Here is a 13,669-nt window from a genome sequence, read left to right as displayed (position 1 = left end):
CAGTATGCCTGGTTAACCTTGCAGGTGTCTCGACTTCTACTGCTGCCTGTCCATAGGAAAGGCTTCATACCTTTCCTCCCCACTGTGCCCTGCTGCTATCTCTGATGGATTCCTTCCCCTTGCCCGAGTCTTCTTCGGTGCCCTCTGGTCGCTTTCTGTATGCTCAGTCACTCAAAGACTATGGCTTCTGATAGTTCTTTCTAGAGGGGTTTTCCTAGGGCAGTGGTTGTGTTATTCTGCCAGACATCTGCAGGAACAAGCTACTTTCCAGCTCACTACCAAAGAGCAGAACAACTTGGTGGCACAGGCTTTTAATCCCTGCACTTAGGAGGCAGAGTAGAACTTGATGAGTTCAAGGCCAAACTACATAGCGATGTCTCAGGAAAGAAAAAGAAAGGAGTAGAGCAAGAACCCATATAAAGCCGAGCACCTAGGGGATGTGCACTGGCCCCTGCTGCATGGAGTCCAAACTTAGAGAAGGCTAGGAACAGCTGCCCTGGAGCGTCCGTCAGAGCCAGCTCCTTACAGCCGAAGGAGTGAGGTCACTGGGGTCTTTGTGCAAGGTAAGACGCAAGTGGGGTTCCCTTAAGTGAGGGATGCACGGGCCGATAAGGAGACTGGAGATTTTAGAAAAAGCAGAGAGACAGATAAGGAGACTCCAGCAGTGAAGGAGAGGGCATAGTTTGACCTTGGGCAGCACTGGGAGGGGGAGGGGGAAAATGTGTCCTACAAACATCCAAGGGTATGTATGCCACTGGGTTCAAGGGGCTCTGTGTGGCTGTCTTAGCATCTAGATGGAGAATGACCAGCCTTGTTCTCTGAAAGATAATCTGCATTCAGCACACACATTCTGGCCTTTCTTTAAGGTGAAATTTAAATGGTTATTCCTTGTAGTTCCATTACCGCAGAGCCAGAGACAAGAGAGGAGAGATTCAAGGACATCCTCAGCTGCATCCTGAAGCCACTCTGGGTTACATGAGATTGAACCTTAAAGAAACAAACAAAAAGGGGTTGGGGTTGAGGAAATGGGGGGTGGAGAGGTTGTTCAGTGGATAAAGTGCTGACATGCAAACAAGGTAGTGAGTTTGGATCCCAGTATCCTTGGGTGGGTTGTTGTTTGTTTGTTTGTTTGTTTTTAGGGCCAGGTGTGGCAGTGTTAAGCAGTTATCACAGCTTTAAGAAGATAGAAAGGAGAGGATCTTTAGGACGTGCCCGGTCAGAAAGTCTAGCTGAATCAATGAACTCCAGATTCCGTGACAAAGCCTATCTCAAAATAAGGTGGAGAAAGAAGACACTTCATATTGGGCCTCCATGTATATGCACACAGATATATCCAATCAGCCCAACACACGCATACAAACATGTGCACACAAAAATATGTTTTAAAGAAGAGGAAGAGAATAAGGAGGAGGAATAATTGTACTAGGTATGTGCAGCTGTACAGACATGGAACAAGTCTATAGTCACAGGCTTGGGAGACTGGGGCAGGGAGATCACAAGTTTGAGGTCATCGGGAGCTACATAGTAAGAAAAAAAAAAGGGACCTCTTTACAAAAATCTGAACATCCAGGAAACATTTTGAATTCGACTGTAATATAAAAGAATGCAGTTTTGAAGTGGGAGACAATTCCACATGGTGATTTCTTGGGACTCACGTCCATCTACCATGTCCTGAATCTTATCCAGGAAGTCAACAGGTTCGCCAGGTGCCTGGAGCTCCAGGGACCCATGCTTGCACAAGCTGCCACTTAGAACCTGAGAAACATTTTCAAAAATGTCCTGGTCATGCTGCTGGTGCCTGGCCTCTGCCTAGGTCACACGTGTTCAAAGGAATCAGCCTCCATCACTCAAGCCAGAATCTGGGCATCGAGTCCCCTCAGCCTAATGAGCACTGGAGATAATCTCATCCTCGTGGCCTGGCTGGACACGCGGTGCCACAAGCACTACAAACAAACTACCGTCTGCAGGATGGATGTGCCCGTGCCGGACTCAGCCCCCAAAATCCATCGCATCCTTCATCAGCCACCGGTCTTGTACTTGTCTGACAGAAATTTAATTCAAGCTGGCTCCTGAAAATAATTATTGTATTTTAAGAGTAGTAATCATTGGCCGGGACATGATTGAATGTGTCCATGCGTATTGACTTTTTCTATGATTTATAGCTTTGTTTAGTCGATATTCCCATCGAAATTGTATAATTAATTATAAGTGTGGCTGTCAGGGCTGCAGGATGGAGTGCCCTGGTGAGGATTTGGAGAGATTAAATTTTCCTTGGCTGTCCCAGGGCAGGGCTTGGGAATTTTCTAGGTGCTTGGCCTGTTGGATAGAGATGTTTTCTGTGTGTTTAGCAACCACCCGGGCTCCAGGTGCATTGATTTTCCAAGCCCTTTTTTCTTTATCAGCTCAGTGTCCACGCAGCAACAGTGGAATTTGTGCAGCTGGGACGGCTCCTGACAGATGCATGAGGCTAGCGGCTGCTTTATCATTGTCCACACACATCGCTGCTGCTTTTCACTTTGTAATCAAGAAGAACGTTTAAGATACATGTGAAATTGGTTATCATGTTTGTGAAAAATCTCAAAGAGATACAAATTATCAATTCACCAGCAGTATGGTACAATTTCCAATCTGAAATCCCTCACATTTGATGGTCTGTGTGGTGTGGTGTGGGTGGTGGCAACAGCTCTAATCCCCATCACCCTGTTGATGTGGCAGGCCTGGAGCAGCAGGCATCCCACAAGCAGTCACTCAAGATGGGGGTTTCACCGGTTGAGCAGGGGGCCAGTGGGTCTCACGCAAACCCACCCTCAGCACAGCACAAGTATAGTGAATGTGTGTGTGGTCAGAGAGCATGCACATCTGAGTTCCAGAACACATCTATTGATAGGGAGCACCAGCTGGCAGGAGGATGGAGAGCAGGCTCCACATGTGTCCCTCCAGCATGAGGCTGGGGACATGAGTTAGGTATGTGGAAGTAGTGGGTGACATATGGACTAGGGCTCTAAATAATGACCAAAGACTTGGAAATTCTTCACCTCCCTTTCCTGAGCTCCCTTACCAGCTAAGCAGTTAAAAAATTGAAATTAATGCCAAATTTGTTATTGTTTCTTTAAATAGTACAAAATTAAGGAGGGGATTTTTAGAATAGAGGCCGTGATGTGGCAGTGCCCTTACTACATTGGTGATCTAATACCCCAAACAGGGTAGGCCCTGTGTGATCATGATTAGAGAGACCAAATCTGTACTAACTGCTGACATTCCCCTGGTGTACACACACACACACACACACACACACGCACGCACATGCACACACACAAACACACATACGCATGCACACACATGCACACACACACACCTCTACACCTCCAATCCAGGATTTCTTCATATTGGTCTTCTCACAAACTTGTATATGGTTCTGTTTATTGGAGCATGTGCCTGTGGGTGCAAAGGATTAATATTTAGCTCTGTCATTATGAGTTTGAACAGTTCTGGCAAGGCCTTGCTGCAGCAGTATTTCCCTACATGGAGGGTGATACATGATACCCACAGTGGTAACTTGCCATCCAGAAATAGGTGCTGACCCTGAAGAGGCCCCTAGGGAATCCTGGCACTGTTCTGCAGCATCTTAAGAGGGTTTAAAGTGGGAGAATGTTGAGTGACAGTGCCACCCACTCATGTGCCCACATATGTGCAGGTCAGAAACTCAGCATCCTCATACATGCATGGACATACATATGAATGGCAAGCATCACACTTTGGGCAGTGTGCAGAACTGGTCATGACCAGTGATCATTTAGTGGTTTGATGCAAAGGCAGAAGCAAAGAACATATTCAAGTAGTGTTCCATGTACTCCCTCAGCCCAACCCATGGCTTTGAAGCAAAGCATATATGTGTATGTATATATGTATCTGTATATATGCATGTGTACATATATTTATGTGCATGTATATATAAAGTGCTATATATGTACTTATCTGGGGTGTGTGTGTGTGTGTGTGTGTGTGTGAGAGAGAGAGAGAGAGAGAGAGAGAGAGAGAGAGAGAGAGAGAGAGCACACGCATGTGCGCACAAAATGCTTGTCAAAAAGCTTTAATGTTGATAGCATGGCTTGGATACCAGGGCTATGGCAGAGCTGAAGAATGGGAAGCTGGACTGTGTGACTAGTGAGTGGTCATAGACCTTTGGCTAGCCCTGTTCATCTAGGCTCCTCATGCCCAGGGAGCTTCTGGCCTGTGGTGGGTGCAGAGAATAAGTGTACAAGACAGAAAAGTGTGGCCTAAAAATCCAACTGCTTCAGCTGCCAACTGTTTCTGTGCTCACAAACTCCCATGGACCTTAGCTGTAAACGGTAGTGTCTGCCTACATCTGAGCAACACTTAATCTGGCACAAAGCTAGCACTTCATTCTCCAAGGCTAAGTAAATCATGTTGGCTCAAATTCCATCTCATCGGGGTCTCTGTCTATATGTGTTCCCAGAATTTGTACCCCTGCTGCTTCTAGAAGACTGACCAGAGCCAGGGTAGAAGGCATAGCAGGCCTTGAACTCATAAAGGCAAGAAGACTCTACTCTGATGGCTTCTGTAGCCCAGGCAGGTTTCATACCAGGACTGTGGGTCTTAGGCCACCAAGTAGCCACAGGGCAATGGGTGCCCAGCCCACAGTTTCCTTGTGAGGACTCAAGAATTTGTCTGCTATTTTCTGTGACTGGGTTGGAATATCCTGGAAGGTAGACTACATTCATTTTCTCAAGCATTGAACCATCAAAGATAAGCTCACAATACCAATCTGCAGAGCATGGGGGAAGAAAACACTCTACTTTTGATCAAGAGTCTGAAAACAATAGCCAAAGGCACAGAAGACCCATGAAAATGTCAGACAGTTGAGGACAGAGTCTCTAAAATCATAGTTGCTGAAATTAATGTATGCATACCAACGCTGATTGAAGACGAGATTTGTGACCTGGGGCATAGGAAGAGGAGCTGCCCAGAAGCAGCACTGATCGTGGCAGACGGTATGGGGCAGGGTGGGTGGACAGAGGCCCATGGCCAGCAGGACATCACTGCCTGTGTTTACGCATGTCTACATCACAAATCCCCAGGAAGCAGTGAATCCTGGGCTGGAAGAATTGAAATTCAGACACGGAGTAAAACAACATTGCCTCAAATAGGAAGAGGAAATCTTACACTAACCTGAAGAAGTTGGCATGTAACTTATGGAAAGGCAGTAGGCAGTCCAGAACCACAGCAGTCAGAAGCACAATTGGTCATCTTTGAAGAATAAAGGTGCAGTCACCTCTCAGGAGGCCATTCAGAAGATCCCATAAGGTTTCATAGCCTCCTTAAAACTCCACAGTAAACATGGAGAAAAGACATTTAGATTTAGGAGAGTGGGATGCTATGCTCCACCCACACTTTTCTAAAACTGGTTAGCAGGGGCCTCTGGGCTTTGGTCAAGTGCACCTGCTTCTTTGCACCTGTGGTACTTTCTAACTTTGAGCTGCCTCAGGCTTCCACCTAGACCTTTGGGGGACACTGACTCTCACAGGTGATAACTCTAAGCAAATATGTATCTTCCTCTTTTGTTCATTTGGTCAAAACCAAAGTAGTGCCAAACAGAAGCCAGTTTTGGAGCCATGCCAGACAGGTGAGGACCTCTGGCTTGAGTTTGTGAATATCCAGCATGCCATACTGGATGCCACCACATGGCTCTGAGGCTATGACATTAAATAAGGAGACTGGAGTGATAGCTTACCCTTTTCTCCTCTCCCATAAATAGCATCACCTCAAAAGGGGATTTCAGCTGCTTTTGATTTGACCCTTAACCAGTTAAAAGTCACTCTGGTTGATAAGAGTGGTACCCAGCCTGGTTCTTATCTGATAAAGGAAGCTGTGAGAAGGGCACACAGGCAGGAGACCCACACCAGTAGGCAGCTAGCAGGCTGGCACACAAGTAATTACAGTGTACACATGCTGGTAATTGCACATTCAAGAATGATGGATGAGGAGGAAGGAAGAAATGAAGACACGGTGTGGTTTTAAGGGGAGCCCCAGCGCGATGCCATGGCTACACACAGCTGTGGGGTAGGACATGATTAATGGATAGTATCCCACAGGGTGTTCATGGTGACTGGACAGTCATGGCTGGTGGGACCTCTCCTTCCAGCAGGCACAGTACTCTGATGGAAGCCTCCTAAGAGAGCCAGGTGGTCTGCCACCTCCTGGGTATGAGGAAGTGAATGTTGCTCTCAGCAGTGCACAGAGTCAGCTGCAGTTTGGGGTGTGCTGAGTTGATCTTGCTCACTCCTAAGGTCACTTTCAGCACATTTCCCCTCTCTATGGAAAGGACTGCCGGGCCCCCATTAGGGGATGCATGCTTCCCGGGGAGTCTTCCCATGTCTCATGTGAGCAGCGCCAAGCAGCTAAGCTCTGTTCTTGCACTTCTCACAGCTGGCAGAGGCAGCTGGGTGGTAGAGAGAGGCTGGGACCTGAGTCTTGGTGGTGATGGATCTTGGTCTCTGAGTAGGGTAAGGTCACACTGGATGGTTGTCATTCTGTGTTTTAGTAATTTACACACAACCCAGGTATACACAGACACCCCCCTCCCATATCTTCTAGTGAGGAAAACAAGTGATTCTGTTCTCTTCTTTCTTTTTCTTTAGCTCTTGGAATTTGACAAGGAGTTGTCTGTCTTTAAGGACAGACTGTATGAACTGGACATCTCATTCCCCCCCAGGTAAGGGGCCCTGCATCTGCCGAAGCAGGCAGCCTTCCCAGCGACCTCCTCAGGTGTGCCTGTGTGTCAGTACTGGTATGTACATCCACGTGCATGTGTGTACATGTGTATCTAAGAACATGAGTATGTACACACATGTCTGCATATATGTGCCCTGTGTGCATAAGCACCTGTGTATGTCTGTTTGTCTACATATGTGCACTTGTATTCTGAGCATCTGTCTGCATGTATACACCCATGTGTATGAATTATTTCCCCCCATATCATTTCCATGGCCTGAAGAAAAGAATTAACTATGAATAATAAATGATTCTATTTTTTAAATACCTTTTTCCAATGTTAAAAAAAAAAAAAGAAAGAAACCACAGTCATAGCTTTGCGTGTGTTGGTTTTGTAGCTCTCCACATGCGCTGAGGATCTCCAAAAGTCTGGGGGAGTTTTGAAGTGTTTCCCTTTGGTGCTCCTGGAATCTTGATATCTGCCACACTAGCGCTGGCTTCCTCAGACATCCAGGGCCTCAGTGTGCTGTGGTGTAAAGGAAGGGTAAACGTCTAACAGCGCAGTGTGTGGTGTGTGGTAGAACAAAATTCCAGGTTTACCCACCTTCCTCTGGAGCTGCACTTCGCCTGCTGGCCTTTGCATCTTCCTCAGAGCCCTGTACAGAAGGTGGCTCCCGAGGACAAGGGATTGTTGAAGGCATAAGCTTCAGTGCTGTGGGTCTTCCTCCTTCCAGCCCTGTGGCTGTGTCAGATGCCAAGTCCTATGACCTAAAGTGGTGAGGAGACTTTCCAACAAACTGAGCTATTCTGTTGACTTGGTCATGCTGCTGGTGCCTGTTTCATACCTGTCTGGTGGGAAATACCACATCCCATGTGTCTGACAACCTGCCAGCTTTTATCCTCTCTGTTAGTGCCACTCTACCTCTGTGCCAACTGTATATGATCAAACATGGCAGTAGGGAGACCCATTCCTGCACAGACCTAGACATCCTTTTCAGCTGTCAACCCATAACCCCCTGACCTAGGAGACTAAGGTGAGGGAGCTGGATAGAGTTTCAGGAATGGAGAAACAGGAGCTGCAGGACCTAGTAACTCCCAGACATCTGTTTGGTGCCCAGGCACTAGACACTCACATACTGGCTCCAAGCAGCAGGACTCAAGGAGGTTACCTCATGAGACTGTAACCGGGGTACATGGCCCTGCAGCATAGCCCAGTGCTAACCAGCGGAACCTTCCGCCACAGTGATGAGCAACAAAGAGACTTTCTAAGTACATCCTGTCAAACATTGAGGGACCCATTCTGACCCTCGTGTGTCTCTTAGACACTCTGAATAGTCCCAGTGAATCATGGGTATTGGTAGAAATGAAACCCATATGACTAAGAGCTAAGAAGCTCAGGGTCCAAGTGGGATGAGGACATGCCTGCCCCCTCAAGACTTGTGGACTGATGTTAGCATTTGTCTTGAGATTTTTCTCTCAATGTTACAGTCTTAAAAGTCACCTGCACATCAAAGGTATAGAGCAGGACTCAACTAGGCTGAAAATCCAGAGTAGTCTAGACTTGAGCACTGAAGAGAGAGCCCCTGACCACGTGACAACCAAAGGACCTGATTTCCCCACATGACAGGAACAGATGTCCTCTCTCACAGATTTGAAGCCATCTTGACGCATTGGCATGTTTTAGTCATTGAACATTGTGTTATCAAGAAGGGGCCCTAGATGACGACCCCGGCATCTGGGCCTTATTATAAGCCTTCCAGGAAGGTGATTTTGAAGGCCTCTGAAGGTCCATCCCCTCCAGCCTGCTTGTCAGGGTAAGTTCCCCTGAGTAGGGAGCAGAAGCAGGAGTGGATTTTTAAGGCAGAGTCTTTTGCACAAACAGGAAAGAATGTAAGAACCATCCATGTATTCAGAGATGTACATGGAGAGGTGTGTGCAGCACAGTACCCAGGAGTCCCCTGGGGGAGGGTAGAACAACAGAGTGCCAGAGTGCGCCTGAGGTGACCATATTCTTATTTCAGAACTGAGTTTGCTATTTGACTCACATAGGGGATGTTTTGAGGAAAGTGGCCTTTAAAGAAGGTCACATCCTGAATGTCAGCATAGGGCTGGCAAATAATATGAGCCTTCAAAAGCAGAGCTTCTTTAATGAGGGAGTCACATTCAAAGCTGAGAAGAGAATTCACATGCCATTTTGGCTGAGAAGGTGACAATAGCCTCAATCTAATAGTTATCCAGAGGAAAGCCAATAATGAAGTGGGAGCCATCGCCATCATCCTGGTGTGCACACTGAGCACATGGGAGGCATCAGCAGGCACTTACACCTTACAGATACTCCCCTTTATATAGAAACAACATTCAAGTCTCCAAGATGGGAGGGGAAGGGGGTGGTCCAAACTGAACTGCTACATCCAGTGTAGTGTCAGGCCCGCTTTCTGAGATCTTTGGCTTCTTCTCCAGTTATAGTATGCATCTTTGTCATGAGCTTCAACAAAAGGCTCTTGAGACCTGCCCTTACAACTCAGGATGTACACAGTATCCTCCACTACCACCTCCCGAGTCAGTGGTGATATCCCTGCCTACCCAGGAAGCACTGATGTTCCTTCTCCTTTTGGCTCTACTGTGTTTTTAAACTGGAAAGCTGAGAGTGATGGCACATGACTGTAATTTAGAAGATCAGGAGGTGGAGGCCATCCTGGAGGCCATAGAGACCCTGTCTCAAAGCACCTAAAACCACCAAACAATTCACAGTCTCTGTTGTGCTGTCATGCGTGGTTTGGAGAGCCATTCCATTGGAGAAGCCAGAGTGTAAGCTGGAAGGAGCGGGGGGTTGAAGTGGTGTGTGACCTCATAAGTACTGGATACACCCTCAGGATATAATAAATAGATACCAGCCTTGGGCTGGTATGATGCACACCATTAATTAAGTTGAGAAGCAGAGGAAATCCAATCTCTGAGTTTGTGGCCAGCTAGATATATACAGGGAGCTCCAGAGGGCCAGTGCTACACAGTGACGTAGTGAGACCCTGTCTCAAAATGGGGAAAAAAAAAGAGTAAAGTTAGCTTTAGGCTAACTTTATGCACAAAACTATGTAGGTATGTGTGTGTGTGTGTGTGTGTGTGTAGGTAGGTGTGTGTGTGCTGGTAGGTGTGTGTATAGGTGTGCAGGTATACATGGGTGATAATGTGTGCAGAGAAGTCACTGGTGTTCATATTTGCTTATACGTACATAGGCACACACTCTGTGGGGTTGAAAAGGTGTGCAGGATGTATGTATGATGAACTATTTATACACATGTGTAGTATTGTATATGCATATACAGGATGTCCGCATGTGCATGGACATGTACTTTTATGCTGGAACATAAGCCATTTACATTTGTGCATCCCTGTGTATATATACACATATGTCAGTACATCTATATACTTTCAGGGCCTGTGTATAAGTGTGTACATATGTTAATGAGTGTGTAAACTGTGGGTATGTATATATAGGTACATGTTTAGAGTTTAGATATAAGGGGGGTGAATTCATGAATGTACATTATGTGAGTAGGCACATGTATGTATATATGACTATGGTTGTACATGTGCACAGCTGCTAACAAAGCAGTCTCTCATTAATGGACAGACACACTTGGGACTTCAGCTTATACATCCAGAACTCACTGAACTGTTGAAGAGAAGTGAACCACAAAGATTCTGCCAAAGGAACATGAGAATGTGTGCTTTCCTGTAGCTCTGTTCCATAGACAGGAGGCTGCACCAGAGCCTGAGTACTGTGTTAGCTGGGAAGCTTTCGTATGAGCTGGGAGAAGCCTTCTGGGAGACAGCAGTGGCCGAAGCATCTATTCTCCCTGTGAGCGTTCTCATCCTAGGCTTCTGCCTGCATCTCATCACCAGGTGTTACAGGCAAGCATTCAGGAAGGCTGTGATAACTCCACCACCACACACTCTAGACCCTTAAAGAAAGCCCAGGGACCTTCTTAGAACTGTACACTCTTGTTGAAGGACTAGTGCCACCTCTTAGGCCTAAGGTCTAACCTCTGGACATACAGCTACCCTGGGGCCACCCAGAGTTCCTGCATTCCTATTACCGAGATGCCTAGAGGGTAGTAAATCTAAAATAACTATGCTGGCTCTACTGCTCCCAGAGCCATTCTGAGTGACTGACACGGCTCACCTCTAAAAGCAGCTCCTGAGGCCTAGAGCTCCCATCTTAGCTCTGCTTTCCTATGGCTAGATGGTCAGGAGCCTGTGTGAGGCTCTCTGGCAATTTGAGATGTGACTACCCTCATGCAGAACAAGAGCTTCAAGCACCCAGGTTGCAGGTGTCAGAAAGCAGCCAGCTTCTATGCATCCTTGAGGGCATAGGCCACGCTGGGTAGGCAGAAAGTCCCCACATAACATGTAGCCCCACCATCACCATGCAGGGCTCTGCCTTACCCTGGAGTGTTCATTTTCATTTCTACTTTCTAAGCTTTCTGTATCTTGAGTAACCTAACCTCTACCATGCGGGTTCTGGGTCAGATTCAGGCTACCAGTTTTGGTGGCAAATACTTTTACATGCTGATCTCCCTGATCCCTATTACTTTGTTTTAATAATAATCATAATCATAATCATCATAATAAACTTATTACATATTAACTAAGTAACATTGTAATGAAAAAAATTATTTTCTAAACAAAACTAATATAAAAGAGAACAGCAACCTCACACATTTAAAATTGTTCTTAGAAGTTTGACTAGCCAAGTGGCAGTGCGTAGGGAGAAGCCCCTCCCCAGCCATGGGTACTCTTCTTTTCTTTCTGCTGACTTGTAGCCCCTCACCACAGTGCTCCATTGAGAATGTACTCTGGGATCTGAGTTGGCCTGGCCCATAGTGTTTGGTAGCAGCCTGTGTTGGATGCTGGTATTAGACATCACTCCAGAGCATGTAGTCCTTTCTCTGACTTCAGCAGACATATCCTCTTAGGGAAGAGCTGTCCAACCCTTTGGGCACGTGAATTTTCTGGTCGGCCACAAACATCATCACAAGCAATCCCAGAAAGGCACCTCTTTTTGCGAAGACTCTGTCAGCCTACCTCATGAGTGGCACTGCCCACACATGTGCAACAGTGGCCTGAGATGCCCCCTGCCTGGCCTGGGGCACAAAGTGCCTGGATGCTTATATTCCCACCTTCTATTCCCAGGAGCCATGTTTCCCAGGACTGGGGTTTGGGAGGGTAAGTATTTACTGTGCACAGATCCCTACCTTGCTGTGAATATGCCAACAAGGATGATGACACAGAGCAGTGCCTGGCTCTTCTCCAAGCACCTCGGCTTTTTCCATAGTAATCTTTGCCTCAATGGTGCATAGTCAACCATAATCATGGAAACCATTGTCACCTTCATGCCGTTATGAGTAGTTTTACCTCCTGGATCTTAGGATTGGCGATTCCCCTCCAGTAAGTAACCCCCAAGCAGCAGTAACCAAAATGCTTTAAGTTGTGGAACAGACATTCAGAGTACAAAAGTGCAAACACCTCCAGGCCCTGAGAACATATCCACAATCAAAGCTTGTATCAGCCAGCCAACATAAAGTGGACTCTTTGAGGAGATCTGTATGCACTTCACCACCAGCCAGACCTACTGACACACCAGCTTGGTAGTTTCCACCTTCAGTGGGATCTTACACTTTGCCCAAATCAAAGCTTAACTTAGAAAGGACAGTCCAAGCGCTATACAGATGAAAGATTTTGAGGTACTCACTCAGAGAACACTGGATGGGAAGACTCCACTTCCAGTGAACAAATGGCATAGGATCAATGTTTTTAAAGAACACATATGTTTATGACATGGAAGTTTCACTTCCAGTAAGTTCAGCATTAGAAGTAGCATTGGTCACATTTGCCAAAAATCCAGAAACAGAACTTATATTTATGGCTTGGAATGCAGTCAGGGAGCAAGGAAGCCATGGGACTGGTCAATCACTGGGTTCTGGCTGCAGAGTCCATGCAGTGTGGGGACCAGTGGTCCGCTTCAACCATCATGAGCAAGCTGCCCCTAAAGCCATAGCAAAGGGAACTGGGGTAGGCTCTAGCCTCAGACTTCTAGCCACCAGGACATTCCTGGGCACCCTAGCTTCTAGGGTCTTCTACTTAAGCATTTTTAGAATAGCCATGATCAGAGATGCCACATTCATTTTCTTTGCCTATAGTCTCACTTACCCTTCCTTTTCTAAGTTGTCCTCGATGCTAATGCCTTTGTGGTACTGTATATCCAACATTAAAAGCAGTGCAGGGACTGAGAACAGTGGAAGCAGAGAGGCCCCCTGCCTGGCATAGTGGGGTTCAGCCCTTCTGCTCTCCCTATTCTGAGGACTCAGTGCTCCCTAAAGACTTTCTTTAGTTTGTTTTCCTGTGGTCCAAGAAGAGCCAAGAATTGAAGCAAAGGCATGAATCACACTGGCTTCTTCTCCCTACCACCCTAGGGCTGCACCCTAGGACTCTCAAACACAATCGGCTTTGTGCTTCCCACAGTGTGCTCATGGGGGTCATGGCAACACGATCCAAGCTGCAAGCAAACAGCCTGCAAAGGGCTGCTGCCCACATCCTGACAGAGTTCGAGGGGCAGGTAGGAAGGGAAGCAGCGTGGAGGCAGCACAGGTGGGCAATTGTTAATTTTATCAGCACTGCAATTAATTATGACGAATATTCCGGGAGCTGTAGAGAGCTGAGATAGGGCTGGTTTGCCCTGCCTCCCGCCCTTTTGGGTTTGCTTCCAGATAAGTCTGCATGCACAGCCCTGCCTGTATCAGCCAGCCACAGGCCTTACATTTAGCTGAAAAGCCCCTGAGAAGGTGGAATGGATGCATACCCCATGCTGGCCTCCCAGGCCTACCTAGATCAGAACTTCCTGGTTTTGTATTTTGAGCATTGGAGAACACCTCAGGCC

At 46.9% G+C, this 13,669-nt stretch overlaps 1 protein-coding gene across 1 annotated transcript in view; it reads left to right on the top strand.

Moving 5' to 3' along the window:
• The window catches only part of Inpp5a (inositol polyphosphate-5-phosphatase A), a 184,800-nt gene that overhangs the window by 164,619 nt on the left and 6,512 nt on the right, over positions 1–13,669 (top strand). Inside the window, exon 12 of the mRNA XM_052196265.1 lies at positions 6,660–6,733. Within this exon, the coding sequence (XP_052052225.1) occupies positions 6,660–6,733 (74 nt within the window). The remainder of the gene's footprint in view (positions 1–6,659; positions 6,734–13,669) is intronic.

Source organism: Apodemus sylvaticus, chromosome 1, assembly GCF_947179515.1.
Source record: "Apodemus sylvaticus chromosome 1, mApoSyl1.1, whole genome shotgun sequence".
Taxonomy (NCBI): domain Eukaryota; kingdom Metazoa; phylum Chordata; class Mammalia; order Rodentia; family Muridae; genus Apodemus; species Apodemus sylvaticus.
The sequence above is the reverse complement of the archived record's forward strand: the minus strand, read 5'-3'. Positions and strand labels throughout refer to the sequence as shown.